The sequence below is a fragment of the Primulina eburnea genome, chromosome 8 (genome assembly GCF_022965805.1).
Source record: "Primulina eburnea isolate SZY01 chromosome 8, ASM2296580v1, whole genome shotgun sequence".
NCBI lineage: Eukaryota > Viridiplantae > Streptophyta > Magnoliopsida > Lamiales > Gesneriaceae > Primulina > Primulina eburnea.
In genome coordinates this window covers 35,264,546-35,288,578 of record NC_133108.1, presented here as the reverse complement: position 1 = coordinate 35,288,578, position 24,033 = coordinate 35,264,546, and the positions used below count along the sequence as shown (strand labels likewise).

Genomic DNA, 24,033 nt, shown 5'->3' with positions numbered 1-24,033 from the left:
ACTAAGTTGCAATGTAGCATCATAAAACCTCTTGAGAAACTTCACAAAGACTTGTACCTTCTCCCAATCTTTTTTCGTAGGAGGTCCCACTCTTTTTTTTTCTCCGAACCTTCTACCTCTTCAAAGTATTCAACAAATTGTGCATTCTCTGTCATCCTATCAAAAACTTTCTTAAACTTGTATGCAACAGAAAACATTGTATAGGTGGAATTCCACCTAGTAGGCACATCCATTGGAGCAGTCGACATTTTATCCATCTTTAATAGGATAGCACACTCTCTAAATTGGTCCAACCGTGCCCTGGAAGAGTGAATATACTTCACACAGTTTCTAATGGACTCAACTGACTCATTAAGAAACTTCGACCCACTCTTGACAATCAAATTTATAATATGACAACAACATCTCAAATGCAAGTACTTACCATCAAATAATAGAGTGCCCATTTCCTTTAGCCTCTTTCTCATGTACTCTACTGCTTTATCGTTCGTGCTAGCATTATCAACTGTTATAGTGAAAACTTTATCTATCTCCCAGACTCTTAAACGTGTTTCTAAAACTTTTTCAATGTCATCTCCTTTGTGAGAGGTGATCTTGGTAAAAGTTATTATTCGCTTATGCAACTTCCAATCATTGTCCAAGAAATGAGCAGTAATTACCATATAGTTGATATTCTGAACCGAGGTCCAAGTATTAGTAGTTATACTTACCCTTTGATCACTAATTACACTCTTTATCTTAGCCATCTTTGCTGAATACAAATCCCATACAAGAGCTGCAATTTTCTTTCGGTTGGGAATCTTGAATCGAGGTTGAGCTTCCTTCATCATCTCTACAAACCCCGCCCCTTCCACAACCCTAAACGGCATTTCATCTTTAACAACAAATGTGACAACCTTATCTTCAAGTTTTTTTTGGCTAAAGATGTGAGGTGTCAAAACATTATTCATGGACGATTGTGTTAAGATCGGTTGAGAAGAACCTGACTTCACCACGTTATGAGGATTGTTTTTGCATTTCTTCACATGCCCATCAATGCCATTATTCCCATGTGTTCTGCTATGGGCAGGACTTCAGTTTTGCAATAATTACAAACGGCAACAACAACAATGACCTCATTTTTGTCATTTCTCCTTATAATTTTCTTGGTGTGTGACCACACATCCGCTACTTTTTTTTCTTTTGGCTCCAATATCTATTACTCATCATGGATGATTGGTGTTTTGGATGGAGATAGTGTTTGAGGTTGAGTGGTGGAATGAACACTGCCACTTCCACTTGATTCATCCATGTGCACCTAATTAATAACAAATGACACATATTAGTAATCATAGTACATTTTATTACAATAATAAGAAATATAATTATCAAATAATAGTAATCTCAATGAACAATCTTGGTATCACTTAGATTTGCTGGGAATTCTTTGCATCTATCCAATGAACACAAACAAGATTTTGACGAAAATGTCAATACATAGAGCTAGTATTTACTTTATGAGTTATTAAATGTCAATAAACAAACAAACTTTGATCCATCTACAAGTAAAATAAATAACTATTATCTTGACTCTTTCACACTGAATTTACTCATACTGCATTTATTGTGTGCTTATCATGCGCTTGCTTCATGGTTAAGGCTTACACATCATCAAATGGATGTACCCCTAGCTAGTATCAAGGTAAAAAACTGAGACTCACCTTAAGTCAGGCACACTTCTTATGAGCATATAATAACTTTTAAAATTCATGTTTCATTTAAAATGCTTCAAGCTCCGTCCTTAATTTATTTATTTTTCCAAATTCTTAAAGTTGAAGATCATCAAAATCAGAACATGATCAGAAAAAGAAGCCAAGCAGAAAAGGATTCTATTTGATTCTAACTGACCATTCATAATAAAATAGAGTATCACAATCATCTTCCTCGAGACCTTAATTCTAATTCGAATTAATTCTTTGGTATTTAGCCGTAGATCAAAGCTACAAATTGCTTTTTACTTGTTAAAAGATTATTAATCCACACCTAAGTTAAAACCCCTAGTGAGAAGCCAACGACCGTTACCATAAATCTGAAAACAAATACTCGCTTAAAACTATATTATCCTAAAAAACTGAACACCCTTCTTTCTCAGATAACTCCCATAACACAGAACACCAGCCAACAAAGGTTATTGTTGATTTCTTATTTGGGCCACAAAACTAACAAACAGAAGTACTGGAATATGCGACGGGGGAATCATGTTCACGTACGATTAACTTGCAGAGGGAAGATTGGTTGGACAAGAAGCAGTAGCGAAGAGATTGGTGGCAGTGGCTGCGTACTCGGCCAAGGTCACGGGTGAAACCGTGGACGAAAAAGTGTGTGAAGAAGTAGTTGGGAAAGGGACTTGCGTGTGGAAATTGGGCGACGGATTAAGGCTCACGAATGGTGAGAAATGATTGGAGACGAAGCTGGGAGTTCTCCGATGGGTGGCGATGGTGTCAGCCCCTGCAACATGGCGGGTAATGGTTCGTAAAGAGGAGATAGTGAAGGGATTCGTAGAAGATGTGGTGCAGAGATTTTGAATTAAGGATTTTAGAGGAGAAGATTTGGGGATTTAATGGTGAGATTTCTGAAATGGAGAGAAATCGGGAAACTGAAATGAAATGGGGGAAATGAAAATGTTAATTATAATTATATTAATAATTATAAATAATATAAAATTTAATAATATTTTTTCGGGTCAGGACGGGAATCCCGTCAGGAGTAGATTATATACCATATCCTTCTCCCGAAATGAATCGGTACTGGAAAAATCCCGAACCTGCGGGTCGGGAAATAAGCGGGTCGAGAATTTTGCGGGAAGGGAATGGGATGAGAATGGGGTATGGTCGGGAATATCAAGGTTTTTGCCAGCACTATTCTTCATGAATAAAAAGTGTCACGAGGCAAAAGATTCACTAGAAAAGTGCATTCAAAACTGTTATCACAAAAATAACCAAATAATGAGAGATACAACTTCTACAAAACCGAAATTCTGTTTGATGAACAACACACTATTATTAGGTGTGGTGTATGCTTTTCTTCAACACTCCACAACAACATAACAATAAGCATTGTCTTGAGCACTTGATCTCTTCGAAGTAAATCACTAACTCCCGTGCTTGTTGTTCTTTGACATCTATATTCATCAATCAATCTCAACATCTATTCACTCTTATTTATAAGCTTTTTTTGCCCTAGATATTTTTCTGTGAATTGATACCTACAAAATATGGAAACAAAAGTTTCATTAGGAATCAAACTCTTTTAAATAAGAATATCATATATAGACTTAGGTTAGTGTATTCAATGTTGGAGATTTATTGACTTTAATGACTTTTGTATAGATTTTTAAAACTTTTAACTCATGCACAAGCTATTTATTTCTCTCTCTTCGGTTCACATCGCATCTCATCTATATATATTTTCATCTTTCTTTTTCAAAATTTACATTTTTTGGCTAATTGTTCATTTAATAATTTTTTATTTTAATATCATAGAAATTTTGAATTTTAGAATTGATTTTGTGATTTTTAATTATGGTTTACACAAATTAATGTAATATTCAATAATAATAAAAAAATGATCCAAAAAAATGCCGTTTATTTCTTAATAATTGAATAACCTCGAAACAACCATGATTTTTCAAAATATTTGTAGCACTTTCAATTAATATGTGAGATATGATATTTTTATACAAAATTATATCCATACAATGATAAATAATATTTTTTTCCACATGTATATTATCAATTCAAAAACAAAAATTACAGATTAATCAATTGATGTATTTTTAAAATTTACAAACATGCATACAAACCCACATATATACACATGTAAGGATTAAATGATTTAACTTTTAAATAAGTAAATTTATTTATTAATATAAATATTGAAAAACTATTTCAGACTGAATATGTTATATATGTCAATTATTATTGATTCAAAGAAATTAATAAAAAATAATATGTTATAATTAAGTACGAAATTTATAAAATTCTATAAAAAAATACAAAAGTCTAAAAATATTGCAAAAATGTCTACATGAATCCACACAAATCTGTGAGATTCTGTAAAAGTCAATAAAGATATATCAAATCCATAAAAGTCTATCATTTGAAAAATTTAAGAAAGCTCTGAAATGAATACAAATCACTTAGTATAGATTTTATCATAAATATCAGTAGTCTAGAAAGACAAAAATTTATATTTTAATGAACATTATTTATCAAAAAGGAAAATATCATTCAAGAATAAATTATTCCTTTCAATCTCTCTTTTTTTCTTTTTTTGGATGTGATAAGTGCATTTTGTGCACTTAAATTACCCTTATAATTCATATAGATTGTTAGTTTTCTTGAGCGGAATTATGGGTTTGTTGTTATTTTTGGTGTGATTGCAGGAACCTAGGTAAAGCTCTAGATGGGCGTGAAAGGAGTGAAAATGGCGCTTAGAGGAAATTTGTGCGCATGCCCCAGCGTAGAGACAGAAAGACCCGTGTATATGTGCGAGTCACGGGCACAGAAGGACCCGCGCATATGCGCGAGCTTGGGCGCGCGATGCGATTTCCAGATTTCTTAGGTTTCGACGTGGGCTTTATAAGGAAAAAATAAGAAGAGAAAAAAGCACGACTGACATAACACGGAAAGAGACTAAAAAACTAGAGCGCACGGAAGACGGAACGCGAAGAACGCAGATAGAAGACATTGAATCCGGATACGGAGACGCGCTTTCATCTTTCCTCAACACGTTTCTAATTCGGTTCTTTACTTTTACTTTTTTAATGATTACAAACAGGTTTTGTATTGATTTAAATTCGAATATGAACTAATTTTATTTTTTAGAGATTGACTTGGTCTTGGTTGAACCTATGTTATTAACTTTTTGAATTTTCATTGAATTAATTCATCGTGTTTATTTGTGGTTTCTTGTCGTTAATGCTTTTGAATTACTGGTCATAATTCGATTGATCAAATAATTAAGACCTAACACTCAAGAGAGGGGATTGAAATTAGGACAAAGTAAATCACATCGTTAGATGTTTATAGCGTGCAAAAGACATATAACTCTGACGCGTCCATAAAGAGAACCTTGTTTGCATTTATTACGTGTTACGTGATTTTGAATAGACATAGTAAAATCAGTAATAGGTAATACAGTTCTATTTATCACTTGAAAAAGGGAATAGGAAAATTGCGAGTTCTTTGTTAGTAATAATGATGCAATTTAATAATATGTTAGTCAATTTTAATTTAGCATAGGGGAAACCAGATGAAATCATATACTAGATTGATTTACTCATTGAACTTCAACTGCGTGCTAAGAATTCCCTGATTCGTTATTTTCTTTGAATCGATTATAAACTATCTCATGAACTATGTCAATTTATGGTACTTGATATACAGTTTTAAATAACTACTCCTCGTGGGATCGATATCTGTACTCAAACCAGTACTAAAACTTGACACCGTATACTTGCGATAGTGAAAATATTCAACTGGATGAAACACAAAAAAGATGTTAATCAGCAGAACTCCCCCTGAGTTAGAGCATATCTCCACCTGAATTTAGCCTTGATAGATGAGATAGTTTTAGCAGTGTTGCAACACGGGACTAAAACACTTAGCAGTTTATTCAATAAGATTAAAACACTAACAAAACCTAAATATCATTACTAAAACCAACAAGTACAGAGATAAATAAAAATTAAAACAAACTAAAGAGTAGTTTTGTGAGACCCCAAAAATAAAATAGTTTTGATGGTATTTTGATAAATAAGTTGAAAAATATTCAATTTATTTTGATGGCATTTTCATAAATAAGTTTAAAAATAATGAATTAATTTTAAGAGTAAAATGATAATTAATGATATATATCTTTGTCATATGAAGTCCAAATGATTTGAAATTTGAATATAACGTAGAAAACTCAAAGATATAGAAGTTTTATATTTTGAGTTTTGAAAAACTGGATTATTTGACTGGTCCAAAGGATATACCGATGTTAAAGTATTAAATAGTATATATTATATTATATTATATAATATTAAAAAAAAGGATAAATTTGAAAACAAACTTACGTGAATCAGAAAGTTTTGAAGAAAGGTTAGAGGAAAGAGGAGATGATAAGGTTTTTTATTTTTCTTTTCGATCTTGTGATTTATCGGTTTATCCAATCGACGAAGCGATTTCAGTTCTGGGATCGTTGACACGAAGTCTTCGATTTAATGTATAATTTTTATATTTTTGGTGATGTTTGAAATTCGTCGATTTTTAAAATAAATCCGATAAATTGTTAAATCATATAGAAATTGAAGATTATTGAATAGTGTATGATTTTCACGAAGAAGATATGATTATAGTGATATTATTTTGAATTATTCCTAATTTATTATAATTAGAGAATTTTAATCGTTGGATTAAGATTGAAGAATTATTTATCAGTTGTTATTAATTTTGATAAATATATGCGATAGAATAACCGACAAGAAACTAAGTTTTGAAGTCGAAATGTAATTATGCGATGATTTGAATTTGATATGAATTTTCGAAGATTCAAAAGATATTTGAAACTTATATTGTTGATTTTGAATGATGTTATTGATTTAAATGAATATGCATTTGATGTAGATAGATTATTATACTGATATCTTCAAGCTACATCAATTGGAACGAAGAATTGAGGTATGTTGCGATCGGGTAACATACGACATGTATCTGTATTATATGATATATGTTTGATTGATTGGATTGAGATTACATGTCTATATGTCTTATTTGTTGAGTTGATGTGGCATACATGACATGCACGTTGAGCTATGATCTTGGATACCCTGATATGATTGAATTTGATTCTAGGGCTTGTGAACACGATGCTATGTTTGGAATTATGTGGCCCTTAAAACATAGACATTAGTGGTCCCGATGATTGATTCAGATTTGGGATTTGATGGCGCTTTGTCGACGCTATCATACGAGTATCCCTGATTGAGGTCGATGTGCCAGCTCGAGCATTGATTTGATAGCGATTCGATTGATCCTGACCTGTGCTCAGTGGATGGGCATTTGACCTGATACCTCCACGACATACATGCATTGCATATCATATATCATTGTTTAGATATCTGTGGTATATATTGTGGCTGCTTCAGGCTGAGATTTGCTCACCCCCAAGGGCTGTTATTGTCTTTGTGTGTGGACAATGGCAGGTACTCCAGGATATCAGGAGGCCGGCGATGGTACTTCTGGAGGGATTCAAGGTTGATTTGAGATTTCGTGGTCTTTCCCAGTATATATGTATATGTATCTATATACCAGGACATGTCACGAGGATATGAGTTGTTTGTATGTGGTTGGTGTGTTTATGTGTAGGCATATTTTATGATATGAGATGAAATACTATTTTTAGTATTCAAATTAGATATTTTGGGCTCATTGTAAAGAAAATTTAAACTCGTTTTCGCTGTGAGTAATTAATTAACCCTAATCAAATTACATTGTAATAACGATTAAGAGTTAAGGGCCCCACAAGTTTCAACTCCAACTCTATCTAATTCTTCTTCAGTACATCATTCTTCTTCCATTTTTGTTGCTGCTTCAACACATTCACTTACTGCAGCTTCTCCTGCTCTTTTTTTTTTAGCCAAAATGCACTGCAACCTCCAAAAGTAAGCGTTTTTGGAATTAATAAAATAATTGGAATCACTCTGAACAGAGGCTCTCGGCTACTTTAGCTTCATAATGAGCTATGAGCTATTTCGCATTGCTGATTTGCTTAATGTCAAATTCAATTTGATCTTGTAGAACATAGGAAGACAACATTAAACTCGTAAGGTTCACGATATATGACGATGTCATGTTGCCAACACCGGGGGCAACACCAGTAGCAGACCAGAGAAGGTCCAACTTCATATTCCTCTTTAAGTAAGTTGGGGAGATCTTCAGCTTTTCACCAACATCATAGAGATCGTCATCAATATATGATAAAACCTGAATATTACATAATACCATAGATTAAATATGGAAACAATAGCTTTGTTGATTTCAGTCATCCGTCAGCAAATTGAAGCACAATCTTGAATACAAGCTTTGCGAGGTTGAATGTATTCTCAGTTCCAATGGAAAACAAAACAAGAGCTTGAGCTCTTGTAAAAACCGTTGTATTCATTGCCGGGGTCCAATTGAGGATGGTCATCTTGTGCAGCATTGAATATAAAGAAGTTATGTTCGCTGCAAACAGCCTTTTGGGATGGTCTGGACAAATCTTGATGAGGCCTACAGTGAGGACAACAGTAATTTCATTGATATCCGGGGTCATTCTTTCTTCTTCGATAGGAGTGTTGTAGAATGCATTGATAAGTGAATGATTGAAGTTGTAGAACTTATCACGGACAAACATTCATGCAGACTTCATTGATCTCTCATCACCCACACTGGATGAAATTTTTTAAAGGAATTCCAGAATTGGCCTTCGGTAGTAGGGTGCCACTGCTGCCACTATTGACAGGAGCCCTCGATTGGTCAGAAACAGAGTCAAATTTTTTCCTCTCATAGGCATCAAATCAATGTTCTTCTCATCAATTAGTCTTTTATTGATGTACATTGGTTATAGACATAGGGATAATTTAGAGTAGAATTTAGCAGAAAATGACCCATTAAAGTCATTGTCAGCAGTATAACTGTTTTCAGGAGTGTTTTCAAAACCTTCCTCAACATCAACAATAGCAACAACATCATCATGTTATTCATCACCACCCTCTTCATCATCAACATATCTTCAAAATCAGAATCAGAATTAGAAGTTGAACAATCAGAATTCCCTAGGCGATTTTCACCGAATTCTTGCAATATTTCTTCATTAGGTTCTTCAACCTCTGAAGAGGCTTTCTTCAACATTTTATACTTTTTCAATTGAAAGAGAAACTCAAGAATATTCTTCATCGCCAATAAGATCACTTGGTCTTACAACATCCATAGTTGAATCACCAGAGTTGACGTTCTTTTTTTGTCATAATAGGACGATTCTTCTTTATGCTTAAATTTCTTGGATGGAACTAATTCAGGGTCATACCCAGCCTGACGCTTTGATCTTCTTGGTTGCGGTGGAACATGGAAGACCCTATTAATCACCTTAAATTCGGAGAATTTTCAACATCGATTTCGTTGTCCGGTTCTACAAGGGCAATGAATTCAATAATGATTGGGTCCTCGATGACCACAACCATTTGAAGAGGTTCAAAGTAAGAGAATTTGTAGCGGTGTTTCCAGATGTGGTAGAACAACTAATCTTGCAGTCATTTTGGTTCGAATATCCTAATGATCCTATCTATTTTCTACCATTGTACACGATGATTACATAAGGAAATCGAGATAAACACAACGAAAAATTGCAAATAGAACACGAATGATGAGGGCATAGAGAGTTTGAATTGAAAAGTAAGAACAATTAGCAGTGATGAAATTGTGTAGTTATGTTAAACATTAACTATGTTTTCTTCCATCAGTAACAAAATCATTTGCTGAGAAAATCGCTCGTTTCTGTCAAGATTTTAATCTTTGCACCAGCAGTACAAATACGAACCAATGCGATATTTTTTCAAGTTAAACATCCAGATTTTACTCCTCTTCATCTCAACCCACTACACCACTAGAAATCAAGAATATTCAAAATTAGAAAGATTAGAGTTTATCCACATGTCACAATTTAAACATGGTAAGCCACTTATCAAGATAAATTCATATAACCAATAGTATGCATGAACTAATTATGCCTTAAACATTATATAAAAAAATATTTTAATGTATTTTCTTCTACACACTTTTAGGCTATTTAAATTACATTTTGATTCAAAAGTGGTAGGTCTCACACTAGAAGAATGGTCTTCATTGGACTCTCCTAGTTAAAATCTTTAAAGTAATCTTAAATCATAAAAGTGCAGAAAAACTAGCAAAGGTCCTCAGATTATGTGCACTATCAGCCCAACTAGTTCAACCATCAAGTCCTTCATCATCATCAAAATTATTCTCATTCACACCTATTGAGTCTATTAACTCAACAAACCTTAACAATGACAACAAGTAGTATATATATACATTCACAAGCAACAGTGAAAAATATCATTTAATAAAAAAAATTCCTTTACGGTCCTCGGTCTTCGTTCCTCGATTGTGTCTCGAATAACCTTTAAAACACAGTTTTATATATTCTAATATAAAATCATATTTTAAACATGTAAACATGCCTACCTCATTCAATAAATACAATTAAAACAATTTAATTAAACATTTTCCATTTATCCTAGATTTGCATGCAGTTGGATTACGTTATCACATTTTGGACCTTACATTTGTACCTATCATGCAGCATGATCACTCACTATCGAAGTACCAGATACATGCAATGTTAGTTTTTAAAGAGATATAAACAACGGTACAACAAATTTCAGATTTAGGTATACAAATCTTCTTCACTGAAGTTCTCTTGATGAAAATGTTGCGATTGTTGTTGTGTGACACCTTGTGCAACATCTGATTTTCTTCCTAGATCATTTAGTCTTCTTTCATCTTGAAAAGATAAAGTTTTATGTGATATGGATTAAAACAGCAGTGACATACAAAACGACGTCTCTTATGTTTAAGTTTTTGAAAAAAAATCTCGCTTATTGGTTTGTAGACTTTTGATCGAAGGAGTGACTTTTGGTTGAACAATAGTATCAACACTTCCTTTCTTAAAGACAGTTGGTTGTAACTTAGAGTTGAAATATTCTCCATGTTCAAACACACTGATGATGCATCATAGACCAGCTGTATTATCCTTTCCTATCATCAATATGGAGTCAATTTGGATGAGTTTGAGTTGAACTTAGCAAGTGTCTTTGTAGCCTTGTCAAGTTCAGTCTTTGTAACCTTTTCGAGTTCGGCCTTAGTCTTGCACAATTCCAAGTCTTTCTTACTTAACATCACTTCATGTCTGGCCACACAACATTTTAGCTCGATGTTTTCTTTTGAGAGAGTCGGGTTCAGTTTTTTTTTCTTTTGATCCAATCAGTATATAGTTCCTTATAAAGTTTGTATACTCTTTCCAGGGTGATTTCTTCTTCGTCAACTTCAAGAGTCTCCATATCACTCGGATCGGTGGAAGTTGTCAAATCGAGGCATCTTAAACTTGATGAATTTGGAGATATTTTTTTTACCATGTGTCGCAACACCAGAGACAACACCAAGTGGATTAACTTGCATTGAACGTTTCTCCTTCAGTAGAGACAAGGAAGAGTGATTTCCCCTTCATTGTATTTTTGTTTTTCATTAGATTCTCCATCATTTAAAGAAACATTCATCCATGTGTTTTTGCTAAGTCTATTAGCACACTCATTTGCATAATGTACAAAACCAGAATATTCTCTGCATTGAACCGAGTCTAACTTATTGACAACTAATTTATTGTTTCCTCCATTCCTGGTTGAAACTGTCCTTGAATGGGTGAGAATCTCTGAGTTTTATCTAGAGCAACTAAACTTGGCAGTTTGGGTGGTTGGCATATTTTCTTTTTATCCCTTGTCTTCTTCGGGTAGTCTATGAATTTCTTTGTGATCAACAAGATGAACTATTCGCATAGATAAGATTCATTGACTTCCTGAGAGAGTTGAAATAAATCTTTGTAGGAATCGTTTGAGACTTCGAATGCAAAAGTATTCAGTTCGTCTTTCTTCAATATATCAATATTCATCTGAAACTTTCTAAGGGAGCTTATTAAATCATCCAATCCAGCTTTAGTGTTGTATTTCGCTTCATAAATTGCATAAATCTTGATGTTGAAGCATTTTGAAAGAGATATTAAAACCTTGCTGGCCAATCTCTCATTTGAAATCAGGTCACCAAGACTAAAAGCTTCATTGCTAATGTCTCGAATACGACGATCATATGCAGTAATTTTCTCGGTTTCTTCCATTCCCAGATTTTCAATTTCGTGGTTAGCATCATTAGCTTAGTTCTTCGTAAGCTTTCAGAATTCACAGCGCCTTTGAAGAATTTCTCATACATCCTTGGCAAAGACACGGTTGGTTACTAGACTGAACATGTTTATGTCAACATAAGTGAAAATGACATTGAGTGGCCTTGAGTTGAAGCTCGAAATCTGGACTTCATAAGTTGTCCATGCACTTTATGGTTAACTAAATTGCCATCATCTTCATCAATAGTATTTGGTGGAGTCCAACCATTTATAACACGTTATCATGTTATTTCTTCAATGGATTTGATGTAGATCATCATCTTAACTTTCCAAAGAGAATAGTCGGATCCATCCAAAACTTGTTGTCATAGTGCGATGTTAGCAGTTGACACATCCATAATATTTTTTTCTCGTTCAAACAAAAATAACCAGAATCTCACTTAGTAAACGTCAAGTGTCGCTCTTGATACCAATTGAAGGGATGTTTAATGTAAAAGTACTAAATAAGTGGATAATTTTGTGAATCATGTATAGTTGTTGTGTGCAGTATTGTAACACCTTAACACGACATACAACACAATAATTTAATTTAATGCACAATTACTCTTGATGAATAAAATGAGATAGAATTAATCATGCAAATATATATATATATATATATATATATATATATATATATATATATATATATATATATATATATATATATATATATATTTGTGTATGCCTCAGGGCAAAAGTTTCATTAGAAAATATTGTCAATTTACAACAAAGAAATACTAATGAATAAAGAAAAGTTAACTCCCTTAACAATGTGAGGGAGCAAAGTCTATCCAAAATTCTTAACACAAAAACAACCAAATAACAGCAGATGGAACTTTTGAGAAGCCAAAATTCTGTTTGATTGAAAAATCTCTAATCAGCACTGTGATTGATTGTTGTATCTACTTGTCTTCAACACTTCACGAGAACACAATAATAAGAATTGGCTTAAACACTTGATTTCTTCGAAGTAAATAACCAACTCCCCATGCTTGCTCTCCAGCAGCGTCTATATTCATCGATCAATCGCAACATCTATTCACTCATATTTATATGCTTTGTTTTCTCCAGATCTTCTTCATTGAATAGATACCTAAAAAATATAGAAACAAGAGTTTCATTAGGAATCAAACTCTTTTAAATAATACCATATATAGACTTAGTATAGATCTTATCATAAATATCAATAGTCTAAAAAGATAAAACTCTATATTTTAATGCATATTATTTATCAAAAAGAAAAATGTCATTCAGGAATATAGTATTCCTTTATATATATATATATATATATATATATATATATATATATATATATATATATATATATATATAAAGTTTGATTTTGTTATATTATTATTTTTATTATTATTTGATCCAAACGGTTGACGACACAACATCGAACAAATTTCCAATTTTTACTTTGTCGATATTATGTCATCATTTTTCCGGTCACATAAGTACTTCCGTAAAATATGACCGAAGGAAAAATATAAAATTGAGTGTAATTAAACAACTTCGAAAATTTGATAAATCAAAACTCACATTAAAAAAATTAATAACAAAAAATATTATTTTCCATATACAAGATATATATTAGAGTCCATGTAAGAGGTATTATCGGCCCGGATAATCTTGCTAAGTGTACTTAAAAAGGTCCCGGCCTCCCGGGGAATAAAATCGTACGTCAGTTAGCAACATGTTAGAGCTTAGACGAGAAAGTTTCATATCCAAAAGTCACGTTTGCTACGAGTTAACTTGATTCATATCAAAAATTAAAATAATATTTTTGAATTAAAAACTAATAATTTTTACTTAAATGATCTACATATATTACCTAATATATTTTTAATATAAAATATAATACTTCTCACTCAAATCAACGTATATTACACAACTTTTTATATATAATATAAATAACAAAAATAATATTTTGCAAATATAAAAAACAATATTTTTCATTGGTCAGATTTAATTAAAAATATGTTTAACAAATTCAATATGTTAAGACAATTTCACGTAAGCTTTTCTGTGACGTTTAGATATAAGTGAGATCTAATAAAGACATTTGTTAGGATTATTTTGTCCGACAGATATAACAAATAATAAAAATATCAGAATAAGATTAAAAATAGTAAATTTGTGTTTAGTCAGAATTAGGTGTTGTGCCAGATGGGACAACATCTACGTGCAGCGGAAATTAATAACACAAATTGACTTGAAACAAATAGACGGACGAGATTAAATTTGCACAAGTATTTAGTGCCTTATGGCAAAAATTAATCACTACAAAACCACAATTTTTACACAAAAACCTAATACTAGTGATTATGACAGAAATCAATTTCCTCAACACTTTGAGAAAACAAATGCTTTCTAAAAACAAACAACCAGACAAAAACTAAAACAAGAAAGCTAAACGTGTTCCCAAACAGTAGATCCAAGCGAAACAATCTTCAGCCAACTTCTGCACAGATGTTGTCTTCAGAAGTTCCCAACATTCAAGGCAACACTTGCTATCGGCAGTCTTCAACGCAGCAACGTTTGACAGTGATTTTCTCTGAGATTCAGAACGTGCAAAGTGTGCGTATTACTTCGAGTAGAAAACAGCCACCTTCAACGTCCTAGGTTTTCCTTTTTATAGATGAGAGCCTTATCTCATAAGGGAACCTATTAAGAAAGGAAAGTAAGAGTTTTATTAGGAATAAACTCTTTTTAAACATTGAAATCATATCTTATCAATTTACTAAATCTTTTAATATCTCATTATCTAAGGAAGGCAAAATCAAATCAAATATTTACTCAATCAAAACAATAGGGAAAAATATACTAGGAAAATAATTAATTATATCAATCGAAAACTTGAAAAACATTATTTTCCTTCAATCTCCCCATTTTTGCCTTTCGTGGACAAAATGAGATCAAACCCATTTATCATTATTAGTTCACTTTAACTCCCCCTGAGTTTAAGAACGTTTGTCTCCCCCTCAATAAGATATGGTTAGCAGAGGTGTTGTTAATAGTAGTGACAACATTCACAGCAACATCTGCACAAAATCTTGATATTTCAATAATGCACGAGCAGCAGACGCACAAACATAGTAAAAGCATAAACACACGCATACACACTAGTACTAACACTATAAGAACAGTTAAAATTAAAACAGAAGATTAAAAGAGTTAAGATCAAAAAACGGTCATTCATTCATCATCCTCAGTATCATCACTATCATCTTCATCATCTGTATCAATGTCATCCTTAGTGCCAGAGGGACCAACATCATCTCCCCTTTTTTGTCCATGAAAGACTCCAACTGCCAACAGTGCTTGGATGGTAGTAGCCACATCCTCATAGAAAGCCAAATCCGCTTTGGCTTGTGCAATCTTCTTCAGGGCATGATCGAGAAACATCTGGGCACCAGGGACTGCTATCTTCACATATCCAGACGAGGATGGAGAGAAGGTGGTATGTGGAGAAGGACCAGTAGCCGGAGGCGAGGTGGTAGAGGTGGGAGGCTGAGAAGCACCACTATCAGGGGGTACTGAGGCAGAGGCATTCCATGGAAGATCAACCTTCCTCTTGCCGTGCAGAAGAGCAGAAGTAATCTTGAGAGGGTTAGTAGCCAAAGACAAAGGTTCTACGATATCCTTAATAAACCCCTGGGACTCCAGGATGCCATAAATGAGAGATGGAAATGGAAGCTTGGATGACTTCAAACCTCCGTTAGCATACTGCAAAACTGTGTTGAACACCAGGCGGCCAAAATTTAAGGTTGAACTTCCAACCGCAAATAAAGTGAGGGCCTGAGCTTTGGTGACAACAGTGGTATTAGTAGTCGGAGTCCAATTTTGGATGGCAATCTTGTGCAGTACCGAATAGAGTGATGTAAGCGTAGCAGCTGAGACCTTGTGTGGGTGGAGAGGGAACGTGCTGACCATGCCACCAGTGAGGACAGAAATTACCTCTCCTAGATCCGGAGGAGAGCTTTCGGCAACAGCATGTGTACCATAGTGTGCATTGATTACATCGGCCGTGAAATTGTACACCCTGTTGCGGACAAAAACTTGTCCAAATTTTGCCGATCTTGGATCGCCAACACTTAAAGAAAGATTTCCATAAAATTCGAGGATAGCTTTATGACAGTAAGGGAGAATAGATGAGCACGTTGAAAACATACCCCTAGACTTTAGAAACTCAATTAAATTGTACCGAAAAAATGCTTCCAAATCCACATTGCGCTCCGCAACGAACTCTCGATTTGCATAGAGAGGCCAGTTCGAGAATGCCGTCTCAGAGTAAAACATGTTGTTGTAGCTGTTGGCCAGGTCATATGCAGATAGATCAATGTCGTCCTCAGTGTCCTCAACATCTGGGGCGAGAGGACACTGAGGACGACATCCATAGGTTCAGGGTGATTGGCTGGGCTAGCACCACCAGAAGCCGCCTCGCTAGCAGAGTCATCTGTAGATGGACTAGATGCAGTTGGACCTGGAGAGATATGGTGACCGGTAGAGGTAGATGGAGCCTTACCCTTCTGATTTTTCAAGTTGGCCATAAATTGGGCCAGCGACATTTCAACCTCACTTTCTTCAGAAGGATTCTGAGAGGGTGGTGTTGTAGAGGGGACAGTCTCAGAGAGAGCATCATCATCATCCTGGCCAGAAGAGGAGGATGCCGAGACAACAGTAACCCGTGGTGCAGATTTTTTACGAGCAACCAATTCGTAGTCCCCATCAGCAGAGTCATCTCCCGAGGTCTCTGCACGGTCAATCAACGATGGGCGAGTGGATGATTGCCCTTTGTACCGAAAGAGTTTTCCTGGTGTAAGGTCAGGATTATACCCAGCCTGTCTTTTGGATCGACGAACAGGTTGACGCGGAGGATTGAATACTTGGATAATTGGTGGATTCTCAACATCGAAGGCATTTCCGGGTTCGCCTGGTGCAATTACCTCCAAAGGGACTGGATCTTCAGTCGTCAGCGTCAATGGGAGGGACGATTCGACAGCGGGTGTCGTAGCAGATGTTGTCTCACTAGGAACAATATTTTTTGTGTGCCCCATTTCACTCTGAATGTCAAGGGGATCAAAGCCTTTGCCTTCCATTGATGGTAATTTGCAAGTTTTAAACAGAGACATGAAGCAAATTTCAGAAGGAAATTCGAAAGTGCTGGAGCAATTGCTTAGGGTTTCTAGAGTAGTGATTGTAAAGTAAGTGTGGAGTAGAGAGACTAATAATCACAATTAAGCACAATGTAACTCCCTGTAAGTCTAACGGTAATAAAAATTAAACTCATCAAAAATTAGCCGTTAACCTCGATGAATTTCAGAGTTAAATTTTCACACAAAAATGATTCAAAATTACCAGAAGTAACCCACATCGACTTTCGCTCCACTAGTCATTGAGCAACTCGTAAATTCGAGATTTTCGCACAATCTGGATTTTCATTGAATTTTCTTTTGTCGAATTATTAAAATCTTAGTGGCACGCCAATATTCACGGAAATATGTTTATGCATGACCTAATTATGTCTAAAACAGAATGTAACAAAATTAGAGCCATGAGAGCTGATATGAGATATGTTTACAGATGAAGTGTTGTCAAAAATGTTGGCAACATCTCCTGACAACACGCACAATTCCCGAAAACAAATTTGATTATCTTCACACTTGATGACTTAACAACTTTCTGAACATAGGAGTGGCAGCTCCCACACTAAGAGAACGGTCTTCATTGGACTCACCTAGGTAGTTGTTTCCATTTTCTCCTATTTCTGTGTTGAGTTTAGAAGGGGTAGCTCCCATACTAAAAGCACAGCCTTCAATGGGCTCTTTTAGATAACTTTTTCCATCTTCCTTCTAATCACAGACCCTCTTCTTTACTTTTTAATTTCTCTAAGGTGACTTGTCACATTGGTTAGAGTCAAGTGACCAATCGTCAAGATCTTAGTGACAGAGTTCAAATGTATAGATGTGAAGATTTAAAAGATAGCAGGGAATTGTGAGGGCGTCAGAAAACTTATGCTACATAGTTTCAACACAACATATCACAGTATGAATGCAATGTGGTATGCCTAAGTCCTAGAAATGCACATGCAAGTTAGGTGTTGTCCGAGATGTTGTAACATCTGGGACAACATCTATCAATGATCAAGCAGAACACATGCTGAGAGATTTCCTAAGATTGGAGAATCTCTCAAAGTCTAAGGCTTTTGGGAATATGTCAGCCAATTTGTTATTTGTATCGACAAAATAAATTCTAATCAATCCTTTTTCCACCAAGTCTCGAATAAAATGATGCCTTATGTCTATGTGCTTAGTTCGAGAGTGTTGTACTGGATTTTTTGAAATGTTAATTGCACTAGAATTATCACAGTACACCATCAAAGGTTCACTTTTAGTCCGTAATCCTCTATCATTTGATTCATCCACAGAAGTTGGGTACAAGCATTTCTGACTGCCACATATTCGGATTCAGCAGTGGATAAAGATACGCAATTCTGTTTTCGACTATGCCATGAAATCAAGTTATTGCCAAGATAGAAACAGCCCCCAGAAGTACTTTTTCTATCACTAAATCCCCGCCCAGTCAGCATCTGAGAATCCTACTAGATTTGAGTTGGTTTCGTGAGTGTACCATAATCCTAGATTAATGGTTCCGGCTATGTATCGTAGGATACGTTTTACGGCTTTTAAGTGAGAGATCTTAGGATTAGATTGGTATCTAGCACATAAACACACACTAAACATTAAGTCAGGGCGGCTAGCAGTCAAGTATAAGAGACTTCCTATGATGCTGCGGTAAAGGGTGTTGTCAACATCTTCGGCCGCAACATCTTTAAATAGTTTTTCATTTGATCCCATTGGTGTTTTCATGTGCTTGGTGTTTTTATTTGCAAATTTCTTAATCAAATTTTTTGCATACTTGCTTTGACACAAGAAAATGCCGTCATGCATTTGTTTTATTTGCAAACCCAGAAAGAAGTTTAGCTCACCAACCATGCTCATTTCAAACATAGATGACATGCATTCAACAAAGTCATTGGCATGCTTTTGTGATGAAGAACCAAAGATCATATCATCGACATAGATCTGACAAATAAGAATCTCACCTTTGGCCTTTTGAATGAAAAGTGTTTTATCTACCTCACCTCGAGTAAATCCAATGTCAAGGAGATAGTCAGTCAACCTCCCATACAATGCACGGGGTGCTTGCTTCAAGCCGTAGAGAGCCTTTTTCAATTTGTACACATGATTTGGATTATGTGGATCCTCGAATCCTTTTGGCTGTCTCACATGAACTTCCTCACTCAAGAACCCGTTCAAGAAGGCGCTTTTAACGTCCATTTGGAAAAGTTTTATTTTCATGTAGCATGCAATGGCAAGTAAGAGCCGGATTGACTCAATGCGGGCAACAGGAGCAAAGGTCTCATCGAAATCAACCCCCTCAACCTGTGTGTACCCCTGAGCAACCAGCTGTGCTTTATTTCGAATGATGTTTCCTGACTCGTCAGTTTTATTTTTAAAAACCCATTTTGATCCAATGATATTGCCATGGTCAGGGGGTGGAACTAGAGTCCACACATCATTTCGAAAAAACTCTTCAAGTTCATCATGCATATCATCAGTCCAAAATTCGTCTTTTAGTGCTTCCAAAACATTTTTTGGCTCAATTTGAGACACAAAACATGAGAATCTAACCTGCGAGTACATGGTACTCATGCACACAAGTCCAACCATTTTTCGGTAGTCAATTTTATCCTTCTTTCTGGTCTGGATATCTTCACTCATTCCTCCAATGATTTGAGACGACGGGTGGTTCTTTTGGATTTTGCTTGGGATACATGGTCCATCATCGACTTCCTCATTATCGCTTTGAACATATTCCTTCGATTCGTTGACATCAATGTCACATGTTGTGCCGGATGTTGCAACATCTGGAGCAACATCTGTCATTTTCAGCGGTATTTGAGTTTCCAAAAGATCTTCAACATCATCTTATGCAGTTTTCTTCTTAAGATCTGCACAGTCATCAAAAACAACATTAATTTATTCCTAATAGTCCTTGTTCTAAGATTAAACATACGATAAGCACGACTATTAGTGGCATATCCGAGAAACAGACACTTATCACTCTTGGAGTCAAACTTAGCCAGTTGATCCCTGTCATTCAAAGTGTAACATACACAGCCAAAAACAAGAAAGTATCTAAGGTTAAGTTTCTTTCCCATAATTATCTCATAAGAGGTCATGGTTGATCCACTCCTTAGATACACCCTATTTGAAATATGACATGTTGTGTTAAGGGCTTCTACCCAAAAACGCTTTGCAAGGTTCTTAGAAGTTAGCATTACTCTTGCCATTTCTTGCAAAGTCCTCTTCTTACGTTCATTAATGCCATTCTGTTGTGGTGTTTTTGGTGCTGAAAATTCATGAGAAATACCTTTCCTGTCACAGAATGATGAGAATGAGCGATTTTCAAATTCTTTACCGTGATCAGTCTTGATCCTTCTTATCTTCAGACTGTGGAGGTTAGTGATTCTAGTGATCAAGTTTTTGAATACATCGAACGTATCTGACTTCTCTTTAATAAAATTAACCCATGAGAAACGGGAGAAGTCATCAACACATACGAAAGAGTATTTCTTACCTCCAAGGCTCTCAACTTCCATAGGACCCATAAGATCCATGTGTAGTAATTCCAGACACCGTGTTGTCCCAGGTGTTGACAACACTGGATGCGACACGTGAGTCTGTTTACCCTTTTGACAGTCACCGCACACATATGGTATACCAGAGGAGAGATTAGGCATACCTCTTACTGCATCGTACTTACTCAAGTTTTTCAGGATTTTGAAATTTACATGTCTGAGTTTTTGATGCCAAAGGTCAAGTTCGGTGATTTGCACATATTTGCAGGAAGATCTTCTCCTATTTGGTAACAATTGTCTGAGGACCTTGTACCTGTCATAATATACACATTCGACTCATCAAAGACTTCACAGTTATGTTTATCAAATTTAACAAACAAATTATCATCACATATTTGGCTTATGCTTATTAAATTTGAATTCAATCCTTCAACATGGAGCACATTGTGAAGCTTCGGCAGTCCTTCAACATTCAATGTACCCTTTCCTACAATTCTTCCTTTTGCTCCCCCCTCCATAGGTCACTATACCACACTTTTGTTCAACATACTCGATTAGATGTTCTTTAGAGCCCGTCATGTGGCGTGAGCTTCCACTATCAAAGTACCAATGACCTGCAGTATTAGTTTTCAATGAAGTGTAGACAACTTTACAGTGAGTTTTTACCTTTGGGACCCAAATTTGTCTTACTGTAGGTCGATGGTGTGAGGTGTTGCGGAAAGTGTTGGACAACATTCGGGACAACATCTGGCTCGACTTTTGATTCATGCGATCATCCCTGAGTTTAAAATAGTATGGCCTGATATGACCAGGCTTAAAGTAGTAATGACATACATACCTTCGTTTTCTTCTCTTAGAAATTGGTGCAGAAGGTTGTTTTATTGGAGGAGAGCTTTTGATGGGAGACTTGGATTGAAGTTGTGAAGATGTATCAGCTTTTCCTTTCACAAAGACAGTAGGCTTGGAAGATTCACCTGTTTCATACACACTGTCCTTGAACCCTAAGCCTTTCTTGTCACCTCTTCCCATCAGAAGAATGGATTCAAGCTTGGATGAGCTTGTGTTAAATTTGGACAAGGTTTCAGTTGCTTTTTGAAGATCTGCTCTGGTCTTTCCAAGTTCCAAATCTTTTTTGCTCAAAATTACTTCAAGTTTAGCAACCACTACTTTTAGATCAGCATTTTCTTTCACCGCCGATTTTAATTCGGCATTTTCTTTCACCAGATTTGCATTGAGCTTGTTTCTTTTGGTCCAATCTTCAAACAGTTCTTCATAAAGCTCCCGGACACTTTCAAGAGTAAGTTCTTCATCGTCAACCTCCAGATCATCTTCATTCAAGTTTCCAGAAACTGTAGAGTTGAGACAGACTGATTTTTCACAAATGTTGAAGCCAGGTGTAGCAACACCTAGGGCAACACCTGAGGGATTCACTTGTAACCAGCGGGTTTCTGTCAGTAGCGCAGTCAGGGAGGTTTGGTTGTCTTCATCAGTGGACTTCTCCACAAGATCAGATTCTTCATCGCTTAGGGATGCATTGTAGCCTTTGTTCTTGTGTAATCTGTTTGCACACTCATTGGCGTAGTGGCCGAACCCTTGGCATTCTCTACACTGTACCGAATCAAACTTCCTTGGTTTGAATTGTCCCTTGCCTTCTTTCCTAGTTTGAATTTGTAACTTCGCAGGGAACCTTTGTGGCTTTTCTGGGAGGCTAGGAGATCTAGAAGGTTGTGCATCTTTTTTCTTTTCCCGGATTCTTTTCAAGTAATCACCAAATTTTTTTGTGATAAAAGAGATAGAATCCTCGCAAAGATCAGAATCATTGACTTCCTGAGATATTTGAAGAAGCTCATTGTAGGAGTCATTAGAAGCTTGAAGTGCAATTGTCTTCCCTTTATCCTTCTTTTGCATGTCCAGATTCATCTCAAACGTGCGTAGTGAGCTGATAAGATCTTCCACTGACATCTTAGACGTGTCCTTAGCTTCATCTATTGCGCAGATTTTTATATTGAATCTTTCAGGCAGAGAACGGAGGATTTTGTTTACTAGACGCTTACTGGAGATAGATTCTCCAGCACTGAATGCCTCATTAGCAATCTCCCGTAGACGACGATCATACTCGAGTATGCTTTCAGTTTCTTCCATCCTCATCATCTCGAATTTGGAAGTAAGCATCCTTAGTCTGGTTCGTCTCACACTCTCAGACCCTTCACAATGACATTGAAGGATATCCCATGCACTTTTAGCCGAAGTACAGTTTGTGATTAAACTGAACATGTTCATATCAACCGATGTGAATATAGCATTCAAAGCCTTTGAGTTATGGTTTGAATTTTGCACTTCGTCAGCAGTCCAGTCGTTTTCAGGCTTTGGTCGATTGTCCCCCTCTTGATCTGTTGCGACTGGTGGAGTCCATCCGTTGATGACACGCTGCCACGCCCGTTCATCTAGAGATTTTATGTAGTATCTTATCTTGACCTTCCATAAGCTGTAATTAGTACCATCAAGGACTGGTGGTCGAAGTGTTGCACTTGCAAACGTAATGTCCATTGAATATTTTTCTGTCAAACAAAACAAAAACCAGAATCAGCACTTAGTATATCAAGAGTTGGCTCTGATACCACTTGTTAGGATTATTTTGTCCGACAGATATAACAAATAATAAGAATATCAGAATAAGATTAAAAATAGTAAATTTGTGTTTAGTCAGAATTAGGTGTTGTGCCAGATGTTACAACATCTCGAACAACATCTACGTGCAACGGAAAATTAATAACACAAATTGACTTGAAAAAAATAGATGGACGAGATTAAATTTGCACAAGTATAAATATTTGTGCGGTGCCTTATGGCAAAAATTAATCACTAGAAAACCACAATGTTTACACAAAAACCTAATACTAGTGATTATGACAGAAATCAATTTCCTCAACACTTTGAGAAAACAAATGTTTTCTAAAAACAAACAACCAGACAAAAACTAAAACAAGAAAGCTAAACGTGTTCCCAAACAGTAGATCCAAGCGAAACCATCTTCAGCCAACTTCTGCACAAATGTTGTCTTCAGATGTTCCCAACATTCAAGGCAACACTTGCTATCGGCAGTCTTCAACGCAACAACATTTGACTAGGGATGGCAATTTCCCCCGCGGGGAAAACCCGAAACGGGGATGGGGATCCCCGATTTTTTCGGGTTTGGGTTCGGGTTCGGGGATTTTTTTAAATCCCCGATATAGTTCGAGGCGGATATGAGATTATTATCCTCATCCCCGAAATCCCCGAACCCGTCCCGAAAATATATTATCAATAATAAAATAATAGTATTATTAGTATTAATAATATAATTTTTAAAATATTAATAATATTATTATTGTTGA

General features: G+C 35.6%; 1 protein-coding gene across 1 annotated transcript; it reads right to left on the bottom strand.

Moving 5' to 3' along the window:
• Window positions 1-20,006: 20,006 nt before the first annotated feature.
• On the bottom strand, window positions 20,007-23,206 carry LOC140839206 (uncharacterized). Its single transcript, XM_073205839.1, has 3 exons — window positions 21,141-23,206; window positions 20,095-20,972; window positions 20,007-20,029 (listed from the first exon to the last, which is right to left on the bottom strand). The coding sequence occupies exons 1-3, from the start codon at window positions 23,204-23,206 to the stop codon at window positions 20,007-20,009; spliced, it is 2,967 nt and encodes a 988-aa protein (XP_073061940.1).
• Window positions 23,207-24,033: the final 827 nt, after the last annotated feature.

Bases quoted from the DNA above. Each gene is read 5' to 3' on its own strand.
- LOC140839206 (XM_073205839.1), bottom strand. From the start codon at position 23,206: ATGGACATTACGTTTGCAAGTGCAACACTTCGACCACCAGTCCTTGAT. The intron at 20,973-21,140 runs GTACATTGAATG...ATATTATGACAG, and splicing joins AGGAAGAATTGTAGGAAAGG to GTACAAGGTCCTCAGACAAT. The intron at 20,030-20,094 runs GTATGTTTAATC...ATGACTGTGCAG, and splicing joins CACTAATAGTCGTGCTTATC to ATCTTAAGAAGAAAACTGCA.